Source organism: Chaetomium tenue (genome assembly GCF_020726465.1).
Source record: "Chaetomium tenue strain MPI-SDFR-AT-0079 chromosome Unknown F5144scaffold_6, whole genome shotgun sequence".
Classification (NCBI taxonomy): domain Eukaryota; kingdom Fungi; phylum Ascomycota; class Sordariomycetes; order Sordariales; family Chaetomiaceae; genus Chaetomium; species Chaetomium tenue.
The window spans coordinates 732108-754175 of NW_027117334.1; the positions used below are offsets into that span (position 1 = coordinate 732108).

Sequence of the window (22068 nt, forward strand, 5' to 3'; positions counted from 1 at the left end):
AAGGGGAAGGGTGGTTTGGGGGAAGGGGGAAGGGGGAAGGGGGGAGGGGGGAAAGGGGGGTGTTGGGTTTTGATATGCATGCATAGGTACGTGTTATATTGTACATACATACATGGATGGTACGGGGTCTGGTCGGTGGCAGGTTCATACTTGTAGTTTTGGGCCTGGGCTGTTCCTGGCGTTCTGCTTTATCCTCATTCATCATGGCTTGGGAAATATAAATACAAAACCGATGAATCTCCTTTGCTGCCTCTTGTCTTGGGCTCCGTTTCACAACCCAGCCAACGTTGGCAAGCTGCCATGTGCAAGCCCTGTTCACCATCTCTTCTTGACTCTCATGGTCGCACTATCATTGCGGCCTACACACTGGGGATCCCAATCTTTCTCACCCTGCCCCATGTGTTCAAGGCACCAGGTCAGTAACCCGCCGCCCTTATCGAAAGCTTCAACCTCACAACTATCACTAGATTCACTACCTGCTATCTCAGCTCGTGCCATCTGCTCGCACGCCAAGCCAAGGATGCGCCAACAGAACCTCCGGCGCGGGCCGGTCCGCCGGGTTTATCTTCATCATGGTCCTCAGAAAATCGCCAAACACATCCCTCGCCTCCTGGCTCGGCAGGCCCGTCATATATACTTCAGATTCAAGTGGCGGTGCAATCCCCGGTGTGAAACCCTTAAGCTTCCCCTCCCCGTCAAACATGCTCCGGACAATTTCCTGATTTCCCTTGTCCAGTAACTCCTTCGGGAAGGGACCGAAGAAGTCGACAATTTCAGCTACATGCCCTTTGACTTCGTAATGTCCGTCAGGTGGAACCCCGCCATCAAACATGCGCATGGCACAGAAGAGCTCAAAAATAATGGCACCCAGGTTCCACCAATCGGTGGATTTGTCCCAGGGAGCCTCGATCAAAACCTCGGGGGACCGGAGAGTGACGGGCTGGATGCGCTCGGTCAGGTGCTGCGTGGCCCAGCTCGATACCCCCCAGTCGCCGAGGGTGACCTCAAGTTCGGTAACCCGCGGATGATCTGCATCGCCGAAGTAATAGTAGCGAAGGGGGATGGACCGAACCGGAGTGTACCTCTCCTCGGCTCTATCTTGCTGTGGGATGGGAACCCGGGCAAGGTAACCTTTTTGGATAAGGGAGCGGTCCTGGAACCGGACAAAGATGTTGCTCGGTTTGATATCTCCACGCAGTCAGTACTCTTCTAACACAGAGCCTAGCCAGGGGGTAGAAAGACGGAAATCTCACCTGTGTGAATGACACCGCGCTCGTGAGCATAACCCAAAGCCACCACAAGCTGGAAAGCAAACCTGCGCATCACCGGGTACGGTATTTCGCTGTCCTTAAACCAGGCGCCAAAGCTAGTCATCGTCTCCCCCATCAACTCAAACACAAGACAGACATGCTTCCCATTCGGCCCCTGGTGCTCAAAGTCATCAACGAGGTGACAAACATGCCGGTACCCCCGCTGACTCCGGTCCCCGTCGCGGAGATGCCTGAGTATCTCCCGCTCGAACACGGGCTTCCCATTATAGTAGCACTCGCCGCTCAGCACCTTGAGTGCGAGGAACCTGTGCTCGTCATCATCTCTGTACGGCGGGGGTGGTTTGCGCGTGATCAGCTATGTCGCCAAAACGATTCACGCTCAGGTCACGGCATCTCTCAACTATATCACTCACGGCTTAGTTAGGTCCTGGACGAGCCAGACGGTCGAGTAGACGCCGTACCCGATCTTGTTGAGGATTTGGTACTTGTCGGCGTAGACATCCCCGATGTAAACGGGGTGGAATCCGCCGAGCCGGTATTCATCCCTGCCTTCTTCAATGTCTCTAGGGTCGGGCGCCGTCTTGGCGGGTTCATCCTGGCGCGGGGTGGGTGGGGTAGCCTCTGTGGTGGGAGGTGGCTCCTTGGTTGGGACAACGCTGGGAGCAGGGTTGTCTTCTGTTTCGGAGGGGGCCATTGTCGGGGGTGGATGGGATGAGGTGTCGGCACAAGCAGGCTGGCCTGGGTTTGTTTGTTCTTGGTAATGTGACACTGTAGGTTGAGGTGGCTTCTTAAGGGCCCCGCAATTAACTACCTACTGTGTGTGAGCTGTATATGGCCCAATATACCTAAGCTTACACTTCAGGGGTAGTCAGAAAGAAAAACGAAAAAGAAAGAAAGAAACCACGGAGAAGGCCGATAGTTATTTATCTGATATCGTTTCCCTCTCTCCTTGTCTTTGCTTCTTAACCCAAATTCTTCGGCCTCTCTAGGATTTCACCTTTGTCGAGATACCACGGGGATTCCGGTATGAAAGAAGAGCACAGGGGCCCGTTACTTGACCGTTGACTACAGGGACGGTCAGGGAAAGGTCCTCACAGGCCAAATATCAACAGAGATAGAGAGGCTTTCTCGACGGGAGGGGCCGGAGAAGCTTGGTCGACGCGGTGCTTCCCGTCAACCACACAATCCTTCGCCTAGCACCCGAAGTTGGCGTACAGTCTGTTATCGTGAGCAGTGAGCACACACTTTCAGAACAATCTTGCTAGCATCAAGATATGACAGCTACCTAACTGTAGCAGCTGGAGCTCAGCCTCTCGGATCACACCCATATCTCTATTGTTGTAGCTCACCAACCTCTACAAATGCTTACATCCCCCTACTAATGGTACCAAATCAACCTCCCATTAATCCGTCTTCACCTCAGTCTAGCATGCTCTAAAGCTTCGAGTAAACCAGCTCCTCAAACTCCTTCATAACAGCCCGGACCTGCGGATCACTCGGCGGGAAGACCTGGGTGCCCACCAGACCACACACGCCCGCCTCGCGGTCAATGAACTACCGAAATGTCAGCACACATCATCCCTGGCGACGAAACAGCACCAACGGCACTCACCCAGCACAGGTTCCACGCGCCACCCCACTGCAAGAACTTCTTCTTCCTGTGCTTCAGCCCCTCGCCGTCCACCGACAGCAGGCCGCCCGCGCTCCAGTCGTAGTCAATCCCGCTGGGGATGTGCCCAACAGCCCAATCGGGGTTCTCCATCGCCTTGTTCATGGCCTTCTTCTCTACCGGTCGCAGCAGCGGCTCAAACAACCACTTCAACGTCTCCGGCTTGAGGATCTTGCCATCGTCCATCAGGATCGAGTACATCACCTTCATGTACGAGTCCATCCCGCCATACAGCCCCTCCCCACCAAACCCCTCATTGTCCTTATCCCACTCCGTCTCCTTATGCTCCAGCTTGCCCGTCTCGGCATTCCGCACCGCCATGCCCGCCATAACATCATAGACCGGCTGATCAAACCGACTAGGGTGGAAAGTCAGAGCCAGCTTAGGCACCCCCACCCGACTCAAAATATTCTCATAGATATAATCATCAAAAAACGCCCCCGTCAACTTCTCCACCAACCTGCCCGCCCAATCCAACCCACTCCCATACACCCACCCCTGGCCCGGATCAAACAACAACGGATACCCAAACCGCGAATCCACCGACATCCCCCCCGAAATAGGACTATGGCGCAGCGGTATGGGCAAGGGCCGACCCGTCGCCTTCGCCCACTTGGCCAGCTTCTCCTCCATCAAGATATACCCGGTCCCTGCGCTGTGCGTCAGCAGGTGGCGCAGCGTGACGGGCGTCTGGCGCTGCGTGTATGTCGGTTGCCCCTGCGCGTCGAACCCCGTCAGGATCGGCTGCTTGCCCAGCGTCGGCAGGTACCGCGTCACGTCCTCGTCGATCTCCAGGATCCTGTCCTCGACGAGCTTGAGCATGCAGAGGGCGGTGATCAGCTTGGTGAGGGAGGCGAGGGTGAACATGGTCGAGGGGGTGATGGGCGGGGCGTCGGGCGTGAGCGAGGTCGGGCCGTGCGCGAAGGTGTAGTTGATCTTGCCTGGTGGGGTGTCAGTCTGTTGCCATGCCATGGTGTGATGAGAGAAGGGGTGGGGGGAGGGGGGGTGCAGACCGGACTTGTCCCGCGCAAGGGCGACTGTGGCGGGGAGGTCACGGGCATCGATGGCCTTCTTGAGGCGCTCCTCAAATTCGGGTGTCATGGTTGGAGAATGGTGTGGTTGTGATGTGGTGAAAAGCTTCGTGTTAGCGTGCTAGCTTGAATGCGAGCAATTGTACGAGATGAGCGAGGGAGACCCGATATTTGAAGGGTTGAGAGCTGTGGTAACCTGAGGAGGAAAAGAAGAGGGAGTTGGGGGCCATGGGGGCCAAGGGGAACATAATATACCACCACATCAGGGACCCAACCCCTCCTTCCCACCATCTTGTCCCCCTGACCACTGCCTGCTGCGGCTTATGTACATACCAATAACGCGCCTGCCAACCATTGCTTCCCCCAGCGGAGATCTCTCAATCCTGCCGGGAAGGTTGGACCAAACAGCACGCAGGTCTCACCAGTCTCCAGGTCATCTTACGCGCGTTATCATGCCATAACTGGGCCCCGAGTGCGGGGCTCACCCGGAGATGCTACCCCGGAACCCCACCGTCGATCGGCCCGGAAGGAGGGGCGGGAACCATCTAAGCCCGGCATTAGTTGGGGTAAGGTAACCCCAGGCAGGAGCTTCGTCAAAACACCAGACAGGCCGAACAGCCATGCACGGCTCCCCCTGCAAAACAAACACACAGGCCATAGTTATATCCAACATATACAATCATCAGCCAGTGCATTTGCTCATAACCAAGAAATACAGAAGAACCCGCTGAAAACCACACACAGCTGCAGCAATAAACCAAACAGCAAGCAAGCAGGCAAAAGACAGTGGGTATAATCCTTCAACAGCGCTTCCCTCCCCCCCCACGACGACAAATAAACCCAGTGAGTGCATGACACATCAAACAAAGCGGCAAGAGGCAAGAGGCAAGAGGCAGCCAGACCACCACCATCACCAGCACAAAACTCAATCCCCACCAGCCGCCGCCACCGCCCCCGCCGTCCCGTTAACCAGATCCTCCCCCTCCTCCTCCCCGGCTCCCAACCCATCATCACCCACCCCATCCCCAACCCCCCCCTCCCCACCCTCCCCTTCCCCCTCCTCCTCAGGCAGCACAATAATCCCATTCTGCCTCTCCCACACCTCCCTCCGAATGCGATCATCCTTCGCCTTGCGCGCCCTCTCCACCTCCTCCACCCCCCCGGACTTCTTCAGCTTCCCCTCCTCCACAAACGTAGCCAGCTCCTTCGTGAGGGGATTCTCCCTACGGCGCGCGAGCTCCTTCTGGCGCAGCTTCTCGGCGCGCTCGATCGCCTCGAGCCGATTCTCATGGTTCGGCTGCAGCGCGCGCACCTCGCCCAGCACGCCCTCCTTGGCGGTGTTGGGGTCGACGCCGGCGGCGTTCTCGCGGATCGACGTCAGGCCCTTGCTGAACTGCCGTGCGACAATGACGCCCCCCGCGCCGGCGCCCGCGCCGCCCGCGTCTTTCATTTGTTCTTTGGTGGCTTGTTCGACGAGGGCGAAGGTCTCCGAGGCTTTTTCGAGGTCGTCGCGCAGGTCGACGATCAGGTCCTCGACTAGGCGCAGCTCGTCGCGCCCCTGGCAGACGTCTTCAAGTTCTTTTTCCCAGATTTTGGTCCAGATGGGTTTTTCCTGTTTCATGGACTCTTCCATCTTGCTGAGTTCCTTGGTGAGAAGGGCGATGTCGCGGGTGACGGCCTCGAGCTGGCGCGGGAGGGGCCGCACGCCGCGGTGGACGACGTCCTTGCGGAGGTCCTCGACCAGGTCTTGGAGGTCGTCCACCCGGTTGACCAGCCGGTCACTATCCTGGTTGAGTTGTTTGCGGCCCGTGATGACGTACGCGTGCCCGGCGTTGCCCTCCACGTCGGGCACGGCGACCTTGGTGGCCGCCACCTTGACGTTGGCCGCCTTGGCTCGGAGGGCGGACATGGAGCCTTGGACTTCAGACTGGAAGTTGGAGTAGGTCTGCCGGAGGACGGCTAGGTCGCGGCGGAGGCTCTGGACCTCGGAGAGTTGGCCGGGGCTGAGTTTGCGCGATGCCTGTGCCGGTCCTGCTGCCTGCTTGGGGGATTCCGCGGGAGCTGCGACGACGGTGGGCGGCGGCGCAGAGGCCAGCCTGGCCAGGTCCTTGGCCGTCTCTTGCTGCCGCTCCGACACGCTCTGCAGAGCGGCCCCTTGATCATTGACGTTCTGCTTCATCTCCGCCATCATCTGCCTGAGAGAACCTAGGCCGTCGTCGATATGCCTTTTGACCTCGTCCAGCTGCTCCACGTTGAGAACCAAAACGGTGCGGTCCTTGATGTCGGAGAGGTCTTCCAGCTCGTGACGGACCCCTGACACCGGATCTTGGATGTAAATGTCCGGCAGATCGGCGCCGTTTTGCTGCGTGTTCCACGAAAACTTCTCGATGAAGGCGAGCTGCAAACGCCCAATCGACAGTTCCTCATATCCTCCCGAGAGCACAAACTTCTTAACCTTGGATTTGTACTGTAGGAAAAGAGTCAGGTCCTTGGTGGGGGGTGGCGTCTCCGTGAAGGTGCTCGGTGGCTTGTCGGGAGTTACGGCTCGTACTATCGGGGGCGCCGGCGCCGGAGCTGGTGTTACAGGTTTCTCCTGTTCCTCATCATCTGCTGTCTCTGTCACCGCCATAACGTCGGACGGCGGCCCGTTCAGAGTCGCGCTTGGCTGGAACTTCTCGTCTTCCGGGGCGGCGGGCAACTCGGCCCTTGCGGTGGGGACCTGGATGGGGAGCTCGTCGGGCTCCTCCGATACACGGCTTGGAACTCGGACAGGAGACGAATCAAGTGTCGCCGTCCGCGACTGGCTGGACATGTTACGTTTGTGCCGAATAGTATCCCTCGCCTGCATTGCCCGCATCGACTCCCGCATCTCAACACGCCCTCGGTTCGGTGCCGGGGTAGTCTGAGGTGGAAGCACAGGAACAGCTCCCTGGGTACCGAGGTGTTTCGATATTTGGTAAGCCGAGTACCTCCGTGATGCCCGTCTTTCCAGGTCGCCACCTCTCTGCAACGCCGCCAGGGCGCTCTGCTGTGATGCCTTGGGCGGCGGCGGTGGCGGCGGGAAGTTATCCAGGCTGCTTAGGTCGCTTGCCGAGGGCCCCGTGGGAATTGTCTCGTCGCCCGGATAGGGGGGGAGCACCGGAATGTTCTGCATCGTATTACTGGAAAGACTGGACTGGTCCGAGTTGACAGAGCTGCGAGACTGCTCCCGCTGGAGGAATCGCTTGGTCGGCGAGGGTGCCGCGTTGTTCCGTCCGTCATCACGCTGGCTGGCTGGTCGATATCCGCCGTCCAGCCCTTCGTTTAACAAAGTTGTCAGGCCAGAGCCGACACTCCCCATTGTGCTCGTACTTGTTGTCCGCGGTGGAACCGGGGGGCTGGTGGGTTCGGCGCCGTCACCAGAACCATTTCCAGAAGGGCCACCGTCGCCAGAACCACCGCCGGAAGGGCCGCCGTCTCTCTCCCGCTGTTGCCTTTGCCTCAGCCGAGTTTGCTTCCGCTTGAGCCCGTGTAGTAGGTTGATAATTATATCGCGAATCTTCGGCAGGTACTTCTCCAAACTTTCCGCGCTCGCCTCCTGACTAAGGGTGGACTCCAAGATATTCCTCAACAGTTCAGGCACGTTCCCAAGGTCGGATGTGTCGACGTTGATGGCGGTAAAGGCGCGGCAGGCCATATTGAACTCGTAGCCGAGGCGGACATAAACGTCGGACACCTGGGTGTCGGTGGCGTTCCCTCGCGACCATTGTGTGAGTGTCTCTAGGAGTTGTTTCGTGGCAACGAGGAGGTGTGTGACGCTCTTCTCGATCTGGGACAGCGGAACCGAAGTACTGCTTCCTGCTGACTTTTTAGGCGACATTGTTAGCAATGAACAGTAGGTGTGGATGGCGAATCGCAGAACACGCGCAAAGCGACGGCAGCAAAGACCGGACCAGAGAGATGAGTGCAAATGTGGCGGGACGCCACGGGGGTTTGAAACCTGTGGTCCGGTGGTGCATGAAGCCGGCGGTCGAATGGGGATCTGCAAAAGAAAAGAGAAACCGGCAATGCAGCACTCACGTTGGCCCGTCTGGTTCCATCGTTCCTGCTACCGCTCCCACTTGCGCTCGTCGGTTGCATCGATCGTGAGGAGCCCATAGAACGAGGGGCGACAGGGCGGTTGGTGCCGACGCCGACGGCGGGTGATATGGAGCGTGGAGGGACGGCCGGGGGTTGACCTGGCTCTGCGCCGGGTGACCGACGCTGCGAACTCCGCGACGGATTCATTATTCTTCTGTATTCGGTCCCTCTGTCGTCTGGCGGTGGCTTCACCCCGTGCACTACCCGCTCTTATTCTCCTCTTATCCTCTTCTCTGTTTCGGTTGTCACTTGGTGCCCAATCTAGGTAACCGTCGATGCGCGTGATTTGAATCGCTCGCTCGACCGAATATTCGGGGGTTGGGGGCCGGGGAGGGGACGGATGGAGCGGCTTCCCGATCGCGGCCTGGTGTTCTCTCGTTGCTGCTGCGTTTCGAGCCCGGGCAAGTAGGGACTGGCGGTTCGATAGAGGCACTGACGACAGGAGGTTGCAAACTAGAGACTGCTCGTCTCCTGGGAGGTGCGGAGGTTCCTCCCACTGCACTGGGGTTGGCAATCGCAAGTCTCCACTGAGGCACCCAGCACCCGACGCCAGCTGAATCAGGCTGCGCTCCCACGTTGGTTGGCTCAAAATGTCAAGACCGCCGGGGCAGGCTTGCGGGGCATCGGGTCTTGGAGGGGCGCTACAGAAGATTCCCTTTGCCGCTAACGCCGAAGCCTCCAGTTTGATGGAAAATAGAGAGATGGCGTTCTTTGACGCTGCATTTCCTTTCTCTTATCCTCCGTACCTCCAAATCGGGAATCCTTTAGTTTTTTTAGTCTAGGTTGCCCGTCCTGCGGCCTCCGCATGAACCTCAAGACGCTCGTTGTCTGTCCATTTTTCGTTCGAGAACCTTCTGATCCCTGAACTCCATGCGGGTTCAGGGCTCGTGTTCGGGACCTTTCCACATCTGGAAAGCTTCCAAAACAACCTTAACGACATGTGCGTTTCGAAACAATCTGGAAGCGTCAACAGCATCCCCACCCGAAACCCCATCGAACACGCACGTCATAACTACGAGTCGCGGCAGTCAGTCTGCAGGGTGAGGCACAAACGAATGCGGCCTAAACTACCAAGGGAAAAGCCCAATGTCGAATTAGGGAACGCTTCCTGCGGGCATGTCTTGCTTCAAAGGGGCCGAGAGGTGCACATTCTGGGAGTCAAATACATAAATCGCAAATCGATGGCTTGAAGGCGCAACTCCAACCGTACGAATACAGCCATGTGGTTTCTCCAGACTACCATGCGGACTTCAGTTTCAGTCATGTTGTCATATCCAGACAAAAGTGAGCGTAGGGAGGGTCTTGGAGATGAATATGAAACCATTCACACCCAGCCACCCTCTGCCTGCCGGCTGGACTGAGACACAAATTTGGTGCTTTCGCTCGCGGCTTCGACTGCATACCATCTCCGGCATCAAAGTGACTGCTTGCCTCTTTGCATCTCCCCGCTGTTTCAAGTTCTTGGACACTGAAGCCGGACAGGTGACACAAATCCAGGGGCATCGGCAAATTGTGAAAGGTCCAGGCCCCTTCGATCCAAGTCATCTCGCCTTGCCCTGTCACCGCCCAGTTGATGAGGCGTTTGCTCCCATCTATTACCCAATAATATCCTCCGGATCCGCTCCTAGCTTCGGAGAGGCGTTGGGATCGACCACGGCATCCGCCGTGTCCTACTCTCCCTCGCGGCTGGAAGCAGCGCCTACTCTTCTTTCTACGGGAACCCGAAGGCTTGAGCAGGAGAATTCCCGAGCCAGACCAGCCATGTCTCTCCCATCGCTCGTTCGAGCGATCCAGACTCGATCTCCCAGGCGACAAGTGCGCTTTCTTTTCCTAATTTAAAGACGAGCCAGCCGCTCTCTCTTCCTCTCTCCCTTCTCCCTCCTCCTGCCTCTATCAACGAAAAGCAACGCAAACCAGCCGTGCATACATCCATCTATCCAACCAACTCTCTCAACCCAACCCAAACAAACAAACAAAAATGCAGCTCCAATCCTCCCTCCTCCTCACGGCCCTGCTCACCAGCCTCGCCGGAGCAACCAGCACCACCACCACCGGCGACGCCCTCGCCAGCCCCACCTCCGACACCTCCGCCTCCACATCCCCGTCGGGCACCACCGACAACGACAACGACACCACACAATCCGCCACCCGCAGCATCAGCACCATCCCCAGCGACTTCCCCAGCCTCAGCACCACCGTAACCGGCACCCGCGCCAGCAGCAACGCCACCCTGACCACCTCTGCCACGCGGACCGCGACATCGGCCGCCGACGGGGATGATGAGGACCGTGACCGCACCCGGACCAGGACCAGCACCCGCGCCCCGAGCACGCCCACCGCGATCAATGGTGCGGCGGCTGGGGGGCCGGCGGCGATGGGGCTGGGGATGGGGATGGCTTTGATGGCGGTGGTGGGGGGGTTTGCGGGGGTGGGGATTTAGATTGATGGATGGGGGATCTAGAATGATGGGGGATCTAGATGGGGTGGTGATATGGGATGTATGAGGGGCGGGGTGGTTGGTATGTGGGGTGGGAGGGTTGGTATGGAGGTGAGAGTTTGGGGGTGGGGAGGGGCGGGTTGTTGGAATGGAAGGGTGGGGATGGAGGAGGGTGAGGTTGGTAACTGTGGTGTTGTGTTGTTGCTGTTGTTGTTTGTTTGGGAGATTGGGAGAGCAGTTGTAATCAGTAATGGTTGAAAGTTCTTCGACTTCGATGTTGTGTGGATTGCTTCGAGGCGGCATGGCTGATTCGTCATGCTGCTGAATTAACTGAACCTGGCCCCTATTCGGCGGCTTCTCTTCGTGCCATGTCCATGTCCCATGTCTCCCCTTGATACCAAGAAACGCTTCCATCACGAGCATCTTGCCGAAATCGGCATGAGAATTAGGTTCAACATCCGTGGCCAGGCTCATAGGCCCAGGAATGATTTAGGAGATCAATGGGCGTGACGACGGAAGAATTTCTGAGGTTTAATAAATCGTCAATTTGACAGGTGGCTATGGATACCGAGATATCTGTTGCGTGCCCATGCCCAAACCAAAAGTTGTAGAGTAGTGGTGGGCTGGCGTCATTCTGGACTCACTGACGAATTCTGTGTCGTTGGTAAATAGTACGCAAAAACGAAGAGAAAAGAAAAAGAGAAGAAATAAGCAAAAGGCGGCAGATCTGGGCTCTCAAAATGCAAATAATTGCATTTTTGGTGAGAAGCTGGAAACTTCAATTCAAGTTGTCAACAGACCGACAACACGAACTAATTGGGTGCATCGATTCAAGGACGCTCCCAAGGTCGGCAGTTCAGTATTCGTAGGTAAGGTACCTTAGGTAAGTATGATTTGCTGAAACAGGCGATGCCATCATCGACCTCTGTTGGTCGCAGTTCAAAAACCTCGTGTCTAGCAAGAGCTGGACAAAGCATCCATGGTGCGTGATAGGAACACTCTGAACCTCGCGCCCCCCAGTCAGCCGTCGCAATTCCCCAAGAGCTCGAGCCAGGGGCAGAACAATCCACTCAAAGAAGCAAATCACGTGGGGCTGTCTGGCGATCCATGGTCCTGCCAAGGTGGCGTTCGCTGAAACGGGATTAGTGCGAATCAAGCTCTCCCGGAGGTCTTGTTGCCAGCGAATGCCTGGGCAAGTTGGTGTTCTGGGAGAATCTTTGTGTTCTCAACAGACGCTGTGATTCCATCAAAACCCACGAAGGAACACGGGGTTGTTTGGGGGGTCATTCGCTGCTGGGTCACAGGTCATTGCATGTGAGGTTGTGCTCTGACCTTTCTAGACCGCTGGGATTTAGTTGCGCCCTGATTCCCTTTGCTGCCCGTTCTGCTGTTCCTGAGGTCTTCTGCCTTTCTTGTGCAACCGACCACTGAACGTCTGGGCCAGTCAACCCAACCTAAGCTTCTCTGCCCTTCCCCGCCCAAGACAGACCGCGAGACATTCCGTTCCGCAAGAACGCCGCTCAAGTGCCCAGCGCAGTTGTTACTTTCCTCTGCATCACTCTTCCCCTCCATTTCCGAACTCTCGGAGTCGGCTTCCTCCGCGCCTCACATTAGCGCGCGTCCATCGACTAACCCTCCGATACTACCTACTTCTCAATCCAGAGAATCAACCCATTATTCGGCAGGAACCGCCAACCACACGGCAAGCGGGGCCGACATCGATGCCCCTGTTGTAAGCTTTTTGACCGGGAAATCAGTTGGCCGCCTGTGGCTGTGACACGCTGCGGTATCTTGCCGGGCATCTAGCGGCCATCTACCAGGGAAGCCTTAATCAAGAGTCGTAACTCAGCAGCTGTCGTGCTGTCGTGACCGAGCGAGCCCTCGAGCTGCTGCAAATCGATCAGGTTGCTGCTGGTGCTGCTGGTGCACACCCACCCCTCGCTCGCCGCTGCTTTGCTTGCCCACCAGCAACGCACCAATCAGAGCTCTGATTCGCCCAATTCGTACAAACTACCCTCTCTGCCGCTCCCGCACATCTCCCGCCCGCACCCTCTTTCCCCAAAGTCTGGACAACTGCCCCGAGTGCTCAACTCAACGGCAGGGCACAGGAACTATGGAAGACCGATCGACAACTTCCAAACCCGTTGTCGCATCGCCATCGCAATCCACCACCCCCGACATAAAGTCGCCCACCGCTCGACCACTGTACAGCAGCAAGCTCGGTGACCAGCGACCGAGAGCCCCAGAGGCAGCTGCTTCGCCCCCGACTCCGAGGTGAGACACGAGACCCTTCCCACGCATCCCCAACTTTTTTGGGAGCCTTGTTGCAACCTCCCCGCCAACAAAGACATTCCGTCTTTTTTCCCACCCCATCCACCTGCTAGTCCTTTCTGGCCTATGCATCCCCCCCCCCTTCAGACTGCAGCGTCAATCGCACCGGTCACCGCGCTCCCACTTCCGGGACCTCGTTCTGCATATGCGGCAGAGGGTCGGTGGAACAGGGCATTGATTGACTAACGACCGCCCGCACAGACAACCCCCCGTCCAGCAAAAGGCCTGGACTTCCAACAAAAACCCCATCACCGGTCGGTCGCAAGCCCCCCAGAACAAGCAGTCTGTGACGAGCTCCCTCCGCGAGGTCAGTTCAGTCGCTTGTCCCCGCTATGTCCCCTGTTCCTCACCTCCTTTTCCCCGGCCAACGGCCACGCTTGCTTCAAGCTCTAGCGGAGTCGGAACTTGCGAAACTCCATGGTCAAAGCTCTAGTCGAACCTTGCAACATCTGATACAAAGCCGAGCTGATTGGTGACCATGCGCTGACAATTTCTTTTTTCCTTTCCTAACAGGGCCAGCGAGTTCGCATTGTCCTCACGTCCGGCGCCGAATTCGAGGGGACCTTTAACAACGGCCCCGAGCCTGCGAGCTGCCGCTTGAGCATGGTGCAGCAGAAAAAGGCTCCGAACTCTGCAGATACCACAAACAAAAGAGAGCAGCAGCCCACCATGACCATTCAGCGAAAAGACATTGCGGATGCCCGCGTTGTTCCTGCCAACAACGCCAAGACTGACGGACGTGCTCCAAACGGTAGGCGGTGACAATGTGACACCTCCCCCTTTTTCTTGCTCTCGCTGACAAGTTATCGTTCCCAGGCAATCGGTCTTCTTTTCGCACAGACGCTGCAATTTCCAACTCGCGACTCGGCCCGGAGAGGAGCTTGAAGGCCTGGGTCCCCGATGCGGGTTACGAAGTTGATGGGTCGCTGGAGAAACCCAGCGCTGGCGGCGCCTGGGATCAATTCGCCGAGAACGAGCGCCTGTTTGGCCTAAAGACGGACTACGACGAAAACATCTACACCACCGCCATTGACAAGAGCCACCCCCAGTATAAGGAACGGTTGGCGGCTGCTGAGAGAAAGGCGCGTGAGATTGAGCGGACCCTTCCCACCACCTCGCATGTTGCCGAGGAGCGTGTGATGGACTTCGTTGGTGGCGAGGACCAAAGAGATGAAGAAGACAAGTAAGGAAAACTTGCCCGGTTACCATACATGAGATTGACCCCTTTCCTAGGTACAGCGGTGTACGCCGGCAGGACTTCCCGCCGTTGGCGACCAGGGACAACAAATACACACCGCCAGCCCGGCGCGCGCCCACCGGTCAGGCGACCGTAAAGGGTGTTCCAGTTGACCCTGCTATCATCTCGTCGCAGCTTAAGAGCACTCCTACCCCGAAGCCCACGCAGACACCGAAACCGGCCGAGCCGAAGAGCCAAGTCGCCGCAGAAAAGCCGGCCACCCCGGTCTCGGACAAGCCGGCAGAGTCCAAGGCGGGCGCGGCCGCAGCCGGAGGCAAAGCGCCCGAGAGCAAGGCGGAGACGACTTCAGATACAAAGGCAGCGGATGCCAAAGATGGCCCCGCTGCCCGGCCCGCGGGAACCACCAGCCGTGGCACGTCAAAGGTTGGCGCTGTCCCCGGCGCAACTGCGAATGTTGAGCGTGACGTGCTGTCCTCGTTCCGAAATTTTGCGACCACCCAGAGGTTCATGGCCGAGAAAGTCAGGACCACAAGGGCCAAGGCCGACAAAGAGGTCAAGCTGACGGAGCTGAAGAAATTCGCAGAGAATTTTAAGCTCTTCACCCCCGTCCCCAAGGACCTGATTTCTATCATTGCCAAGGATCCGGCCAAGCAGAAGCAGATTCAGGACAAAGCGAAGCATAACATGGACGAGCTCGCCAAACAGAAGGAGGTGGCCACCCAGGATAAGGAAACGACCACTTCGAAGGACACCCAGGGCAAAGCGAGCGCCGAACAATCCGGCGCCTCAACACCTGCGGCGACGGCTGATGCCGCGCGCGGGAGCTCCCGTCCAGCTGCGCCGCAACATTCCGGTTCGGCAGGCGGAGTCCCTGGCCGTCATCAGGGCAACCGCTCTTCGTACAACCCACAGCCTCACTATCAGTACAACAGAAACAACCGACCGCCGCCTCATATGGCCCCTCAGAGTCAGACGACGGGCAACCTGGCGCAGCGGCTTCGCAACGTGGAGCAACAAAAAATGCAGCACCCTCATATCGGCCAGCATCCCCCGCCGGATATGCGCCTCCCCCCCACCGGCCCGGCCAACAGCGTCGACCCAGGCTTCAACCGCCGCATGAACGCCGCTCCGCCGCCCTTCATGGGCCCCAAGCTGAACCCGAACAGCCACGAGTTCCGACCCAACGCGTTTGCGCAGCCCTTCAACCCCGCCGTTCCCAGTTCGGGCTCTTCCCCTCGCTCGTCCGTGAACAACATTGCCGAGGCAGCTGTCCCTCCGGCCCCCATCAAAGGGCAGCTTATCCGGCGCAAGACAAGAGCGGTGGACGTCAAGAAATGCTTCATACTATCGCACATCGAGACTATCCAGCCGCCGCAGGGCCGGAACTGGGATGACAATGACGGCCTCAAGCCGTCTTTTGACACGCTCCCGACCTGGCGGCAGCTCCAGGAGGAGACAGAAGCGCCGGACTCGACCATGCATCTGACCTACAAGCAGTACTTTGAGCGCCTGCCCCTCTCGAACGCCGCCGTCGCCACACCCAACCCCACGCACGCCATGCCTCAGGTTGCGCACCAACACCAGCTGCCGTTCCACTTGCAACACGGCGCCCCTAACATGGCGCCCCGCCAGTCGCCACACATGCCGCCGATGCAGATGCACGCCGGCCAGCACGGTCCCGCCCCCCATGTGCCGTTCAGCAACCCGGATGATCATAGGATGATGCATTCCAACTCGGCACAGTCCTTCGCGTCCCCTAGGATGGGACCGGTGCCCATGGCGTATCCCCCGACGGTGAATCCTCAGGGGCAGATGCCCTACGGCCAGCCGGTGATGCAGCCGTACATGAACGGCCCTCAGATGGGCCAGTTCCGCAGCTTCTCGCACAACCCGCAGTTCATCCCGCAGCAGCCGCACCACATGGGAGGCCCCATGATGGTTCAGCAAGGGTTTATGGGCCCCAACGGAATGGTGACAGCGGGGCCGATGTACCCCGGGGCCCAACCCCACTTTATTCCCGCCGGCGCAGGGCCTCCGCAGCCGGTCCCCGGATCTAACGGGTTCCCCAGCCCTGGACGACCGACCGCGCCGATGATGGTGCACCAAGGTTCACATCAGGGATCACACCAGGGCCAACAGGCCGTGTATGGTATGAGTCCAGGGATGGGGTACCAGCAACCGGCCTACACGCCGCAGCAACCCCAGGGCAAGTTCTCGGGCCAACGGCCGCAGTGAGCAACTGCGGAAACGAACTGCAGAGATCGTGCCGCGGCTTCGTCTACCTGCCTACCCGCCTGCCTACGAATCCCTGCCTAAGCTGTCGGGGTAACTCACTCGTTTTAAGCCTCCTAAGAATTGCCGTGGCATGATTAAATACCTGTCAGGTGTGCTGCCGTTACTGGGCCGGCTAAGTCGAGGCAGTGTCGGCCAACTCGGGGAGCCTCATCGAGCAGGCCGAAGCGAAATTGAAGCGGATTATCCATGCCGAGCCCCAACCGATGACGGGGAGGGCAGCATTGACGGGGAACGAGGAGCAAGCGGAGAAGGGGGATGAATGAATGATGGATCAAAAGCGAAAGGAGACGGGCTGGCATGGCAGACAAGCAGGCGGGAGAGAGAGAAAAGAGAGGACGGTTATAACTACTAGCTTTTGCCCTCGTCCATCCAATCCCATCATCCATCCATCCATCCATCCATTCATCCATCAATTGAGCTTTTTTTATCGCACACATATTACACCGCGCGATGCAGTCGTTTTTTTGTTATTGCATTTAGCGACATGGCCGGGCCCAGAAACGAACTGCTTGTCTGCCATTCTTTGAGAGGAGGTGGGGAGGATTGGGTCCTGGCCTGGCCTGACCTGACCTTGGCGAAGCTTATGAGATGAACGAGGGAAGTCACAGCAAGGGCCGCTGGTGAGGTGAGATGAGATGAGATGAGATGGGATGATGGTATAGGGAATGCGGTGCTGGTTGGAGGTCATGACATGAGGGAGGATTCACTAGGATCCTGATGGGGGGTCATGGTGTGAAGACAAAAAAGAAGGATGATGGATGATGAATGAGTATGAGTGAGTGAGGGGAGGTTTATCCCCATCCGTCCGTTACTGCGGCGGCGGCGAGTCGGCCGCTCTAGTATGGCTTACTTGTTGCTGGGTACCTAGGTATGCCATGCCATGCCATGCCATGCTGTGCCGCCGCGGATGACGGGATGGGTGGGCGCTTGGCTTTTCTCTGGTTGTGTTGTTTTTCTTTTAGTTTGATCAAAAAATGGTAGCATGCAGCGAAACGGAATATGGAAACCTGTGTTTTTGTTTTTGACAGAGGGAGAGAGAGTTGGATCGAGCTCCATGGTATGCCGTTTGTGGTTGTTTGATGTGTGTGTGTGTATGTGTGTGGGAGGCTGCTGTGGTTGGTTGGGCGTGGTAAGGCGTGGTGCCGACTTTATTTGCCTTGCCTCACTTTGCTTACCGCAGTCGCTCGCCACACTCTGTCCTCCATATTCTGCACGAGTCGCCTACTTGCTTGACTCTACTCACCATCCTCTGCTCACCATACTCTGCTCGTCTACTGCTTACCACACCGCAGGAGGAACGGGACAACGTGGACTACGCCCTCCTGCCGCGGGATGGTGGGTAGTGCGGGCGGCTGTATGCAGAATAAGACAACACTGGTCTTATAAAAGCAACGGTCGAGGGGTGAAGGAGGGGGGAGAACATGTGGCACAGTGGGAGAGGTTGTGTGTGTGGGTGGGGGGTAAAAGGGGGGGTTCCTCGATGAGGTGAGATCGGGAGAGGGGAGAGTGAGATCAAGAAGAGGGGGAGGAGCGGCACGGGAGAAGGATCGCAGGTTGTATGTAGTGCACAACGCCGCTTGCTGAGGGGTGAGGGAGAGCGGGATGGCCCGGGCAGGTCGGCCCCTTTTTCCGCGCCGTTGGGTGGCGTGGGTTGGCCACGGATAGGTCTTTGTGGCACGTACGTACATTGCAATCAGATGTTATTTGTGAGTTTCTGGGCTGATGGTCGAGCTACTCGCTTTTCGGCTACGTGTTGTTGGAAACGATATTCATGTTGAGCACTCGAGATCCAGCTGACTGTTACTGACGGTGGTAGACATTGTGTGTCTAGGGATAATGCTTCCATGTTGATGATCCTCCCTCTGTCAGTGAACGCCACCCAAAACAAACACGGCGGAGTCCCCAACGCAGCTCTGGGCCCTCGGTGGATGCGTGTTGGCACCGGACCTGCCCAACTGCGTACTCACGCCGGCGGTTATCCGTTCTAGGCACTGGTTCATTACGAGGCCTCGGAGCGTTTCACTTTGTTTGCTCTCCTGCGTCTTGTTGGCAACTGCCCATCGAACCGCCACTGTGGAATCTCGAGCACCGGGTTTGGCTGCAAGAACATCAGATGGTGGCGTGTCTATCCATGGGTTGGTTCCGGCTTGCGTACGTGACGGAGGTGCCCAACTGCCGATTTGTTGATGGCAGCTCTGGCTCCCTCTCATTACAGGGAGCATACTAGTAGAGTTGTGGCAATGGTGGCGTGGGCTTGGGCTCATTAGGTTCGTCTCAACTTTTCACACTGAGAAACAATACTGCAAAGGTATTCGCTGCAGTGCTGTCGAGCCACATCTCGCTTCTCCGGCACCCTCGCCTGCCTCTCCAACAAGAGCGTCGAGTTGAAGGACGGTATATGCCGCGCGCATTCCCTTACCTAGCTTCCGTGATTCGGAAATTCACATGCTGCTAAATCTCGAATCACAGTCACGTCTCCGAGGTTTTTTTTTTATTACCAGGTGGGATTCTCTAAAACCTAACTCCCATCGAGTAGCAAAGCCGGCGATATGTTGTGCCCGGCGTCTCGGCTTTACTCTAAATGCTGATGCCTAGAAGGTATTTGCCATGATGTCGTCGAAGGGGAATTGCTTCTCGCCAATCTTGTTCTGGTGGACTTTTACTTTTTCGCATGAAGTTGAAGCCCAATCTGGAAATGAGCAGGACGGTGGCTGTGAGGTATCGGTCTCCATTCGTGGCGAGGGACGTGCGTGGGGACAGGAGGCCCTAACAATATTACGCGGGTTTCAGGAGGGGACTTGTTAACGTTGCATGAATCGAGCGGCGGGGAGGAATTGCTGCTGTCGACGGCCTTGATGACCTGAGCTGGGCTGTTGCCCGGAGCTGGAGGTTGGGATGAGGTTGGGGTTAGGGATGTTGAGGACCCCGGTCATCCGTCATCCATCGGGGAAGGTCCGTCATTCGGGAGATGCGCGGAATGGGGCAGCTGGTTTGGGAGTCAGGGATCGACTTGGAGTATGGAGTTTTGGTTGGTCGTTGGCTTGTTTGGTCCGAAAGTGCTCACCACGACCTCAACTTTCTCCTGTGTCTCCGATCGGGCCTTTGAAGCCAACGGTCTACCGCATAGAAAAGGATTTGCAAACCTCCGCTCAGGGTGGTGGTCGGGCCGTTGGCATGCAAGGCACCCGTCGGAGGATTTGGTTTGCCTCGCAACGTTGCTTACCCTCACCTGTCGGCGGGACTCCCGGTATCCGCGGTGGCAAGTTGTTCGTTCTTTTTTTCCGAGATCCTCTTCGCGCTTCCGACGGGCATGAATTCTACTGTGTAGAAACAAACACGCATTGGCCCCACTCGGCGTCGCCATTCCCACGAGGATTGAGCAGCGTCTCGCCGGGGAGCCACCTCATGGCGGCTTCCTGCGCCGTCAACGAAAGCCAAGTGGTGGTTTGTGCGTGACATGACAGACGGCGGGGCCCAACTCCGGGTTCAGGGGTTCTCTGGTTCTGTGCGCTGTCTTCGATTTTCCATCCTCAGCCCCCGATTGCCGATTCAAGCCGGTTTCTTCTGTGGCCTGTCTCGTGTTGTTCAGCTGTTTGTTTCTCGTCTGTTACTCCTCGTTTGATTCCTCAATTGACAGCCGCTGAGGTTGAGATGGTGCATGAGCGCGCGGCTGGCGGTCTCGACGATCAGTGCAAGCGCGGTGGTTGTGCGCTGGACCGCCTGGCGTCTCTGGTCGGGCCCGGGTTCGCCTGACCAGCCATGGGCACGGGCATGGGCATGGGGCATGGCAAGGCGCTTTTTGAGGGTTTGCCCACTTTTTGTTCAGCCCACTGAGATCAAGCCCGGCGGGGCTGTCGGCGGGGCTGCTGGCGCGGACTCGCCGCCATAGGTACGTAAGCAAGGAGGGGTTAGTGCAAGTGACGGCAAACGCTTGCACCGCGGGAAGCAAGCAAATGGGAATGCATCGACTGCTTTTTATGGTTCCGATGCGGGTAAACTTGGCGGGAAACATCTGCTATTTTGGCAAATTGTCGCACCCTCTGCACATGGTGTCTTACTCTGTTTCCTGACCCTCCTATTCTGAGCGATTTACGAATAGACACACGCATCACAACGCCGGTAGTCTGCTGTAGTCTGCAGGCTAGGTAGCCCACACACAAGCCAACTCCCGATTAAGGTGCGGTGAGGCCAGATCGGGTGGGCGCGTGGATGCATCTGGTCTGGTATGGAGGTGGTCTCGCCCCCGCGGCCGCCTGCTTTTCGTGATCGCTGGAAGTTGAAACACAAGTGTCCAAGAGGGTGGACAACAACTACTCTTCTCCGCGCACAGTGGTATTACCGTTATTCGTCCGGGTTAAACCGATGGCGCCTGTGGTTTCTGCCTCTGACAAGAAGGTTCCAGGCGTCGGGTGCGGGTATACGAGTCCCACTCGGCAGTGTGTTCACTGGGCTGCCTCGATACGGTCGTATTGGGAACTTTCCGTCTTGATGCAGCATTGAGCTCGTTTTACCAACTTGCAAGCCTGCGAATTTTGACAAGAAGTCGTCCCATGTGCGCAGCCGCATCGGACATGGGCAGCCCCTGCACAAACCGAGCAAACACCGGGTATCCAGTTGAACAAGCACACAGGCCCATCTTTCTGGTCCCGATGTGATTGATGAGCTTGGGCTTCAGTTGGAAGACCGAGGCATGAGCCAGTCGTCGCCAGTGGACTGACCGGACACGGGCTCCAATGGGACGGTGGACAGGGGTTGATGGGGCTTGTTCGAGGACGCTCGGTGGATGAGGGAAAGGGGGCGGTGTTTCAAGTTCATGCACTCGGCCAGTCGGGCGGCTGCGGCCAGGTTCCCCAGGATCTTGCCCAGACCACCACCTCGCAGTGGTCTCCGCTCGAGGGCCAATCAACCCTCCGTCTGGGCCTGCGAATGCGGCCAGGTACCCTCGATTTCTCATTGGACAACATTTTCTGCACCCCTGGCATATCGAGATCCACAGGTGCCGCTAGAAGCGGGATACCCCTGTGTTTTTTTCTCTCAGGCCTCCTTCCCCTTTTTGGCTGCACGACGAATCCTGGTTGTGTGCCATCCTCGATCCGCGATTCGGCAAGAGTGTTGAAAAGCCCTGGCCAAGGTCCGGCAAGGGGGAACCAGCTGCCCCACCTCCCAAAAGTGCCACTGACAGCCGACAGCCAAACGTGAGCCAGCGAACAAGGTCGCCGTGCCTGTCACCTGTCACACCAACGCTTTTTTGTCTCACTGAGAAACAGTTTTCCACCAAGAATACGGGAAGCGGGACGCCCACGGCAGTCACTGGAGAACTTCCACCTCGACTGCAGGTCAAACTGAGCGCGCGGCTGCCATCACACGCCCGACTTACAGACGCAGGCGTGTAGCCGGCACAGTACTGCAAACTTAGAACTTAGGGTAGAGATGCCGAATTGGGAAGCTGTAGAATCCTGTCAGTGTCACTCGAAGCGGGAAATATTCCATTCACCCTTGTCGCTGTGGGCGGCCGACTTGCCACAGGCCCGCAGGATGGGCAGCAAGCGGGGGTTGATCGTGCAATTCCTGGTACTTCGTGCCAGGGGAAAAAAAGGAAAGAGACGAGAAGGCCACCGAGGCCAACCAGGCCACATGTCTGGGCATCGAACATCGAACAAATGCGGTGGGTGGCATGGGTGGCCACGTCGCCCCCGTCTATCCCCCTGGGTCTTTCC

The 22068-nt window shown here is 57.6% G+C and overlaps 8 protein-coding genes across 8 annotated transcripts; 4 read left to right on the plus strand and 4 right to left on the minus strand.

Annotated features, from left to right (window-relative positions):
* Positions 1-73: 73 nt before the first annotated feature.
* On the minus strand, positions 74-2130 carry F5144DRAFT_538283 (kinase-like domain-containing protein). The gene is made up of 3 exons (XM_066787099.1): positions 1685-2130; positions 1254-1594; positions 74-1188 (listed from the first exon to the last, which is right to left on the minus strand). Exons 1-3 carry the CDS (start codon positions 1963-1965, stop codon positions 485-487), a joined length of 1326 nt encoding a protein of 441 aa, XP_066639475.1. The 5' UTR covers positions 1966-2130; the 3' UTR covers positions 74-484.
* A 575-nt stretch (positions 2131-2705) lies between these two features.
* Positions 2706-4041, minus strand: F5144DRAFT_595042 (beta-lactamase/transpeptidase-like protein; the record flags this gene model as incomplete). The annotated part of the gene is made up of 3 exons (XM_066790651.1): positions 2706-2825; positions 2884-3881; positions 3954-4041. The coding sequence occupies 3 exons, from the start codon at positions 4039-4041 to the stop codon at positions 2706-2708; spliced, it is 1206 nt and encodes a 401-aa protein (XP_066639476.1).
* Positions 4042-4896: 855 nt separating this feature from the next.
* On the minus strand, positions 4897-8690 carry F5144DRAFT_632188 (actin interacting protein 3-domain-containing protein; the record flags this gene model as incomplete). Its single annotated transcript, XM_066792485.1, has 2 exons — positions 8031-8690; positions 4897-7815 (listed from the first exon to the last, which is right to left on the minus strand). The coding sequence occupies exons 1-2, from the start codon at positions 8235-8237 to the stop codon at positions 4897-4899; spliced, it is 3126 nt and encodes a 1041-aa protein (XP_066639477.1). The 5' UTR covers positions 8238-8690.
* A 1378-nt stretch (positions 8691-10068) lies between these two features.
* On the plus strand, positions 10069-10530 carry F5144DRAFT_605292 (uncharacterized protein; the record flags this gene model as incomplete). Its single annotated transcript, XM_066791416.1, has 1 exon — positions 10069-10530. One exon carries the CDS (start codon positions 10069-10071, stop codon positions 10528-10530), a length of 462 nt encoding a protein of 153 aa, XP_066639478.1.
* A 1840-nt stretch (positions 10531-12370) lies between these two features.
* F5144DRAFT_337477 (uncharacterized protein) lies at positions 12371-13376 on the plus strand. The gene is made up of 2 exons (XM_066784194.1): positions 12371-12801; positions 13060-13376. The coding sequence occupies exons 1-2, from the start codon at positions 12641-12643 to the stop codon at positions 13289-13291; spliced, it is 393 nt and encodes a 130-aa protein (XP_066639479.1). The 5' UTR covers positions 12371-12640; the 3' UTR covers positions 13292-13376.
* On the plus strand, positions 13171-16358 carry F5144DRAFT_337494 (uncharacterized protein). Its single transcript, XM_066784195.1, has 3 exons — positions 13171-13609; positions 13675-14041; positions 14092-16358. Exons 1-3 carry the CDS (start codon positions 13462-13464, stop codon positions 16289-16291), a joined length of 2715 nt encoding a protein of 904 aa, XP_066639480.1. The 5' UTR covers positions 13171-13461; the 3' UTR covers positions 16292-16358.
* Positions 16359-17060: 702 nt separating this feature from the next.
* On the plus strand, positions 17061-17897 carry F5144DRAFT_337529 (uncharacterized protein). The gene has a single exon (XM_066784196.1). It carries the CDS (start codon positions 17334-17336, stop codon positions 17838-17840), a length of 507 nt encoding a protein of 168 aa, XP_066639481.1. The 5' UTR covers positions 17061-17333; the 3' UTR covers positions 17841-17897.
* Positions 17898-19958: 2061 nt separating this feature from the next.
* Positions 19959-20924, minus strand: F5144DRAFT_595045 (uncharacterized protein; the record flags this gene model as incomplete). Its single annotated transcript, XM_066790652.1, has 2 exons — positions 19959-20227; positions 20867-20924. 2 exons carry the CDS (start codon positions 20922-20924, stop codon positions 19959-19961), a joined length of 327 nt encoding a protein of 108 aa, XP_066639482.1.
* Positions 20925-22068: the final 1144 nt, after the last annotated feature.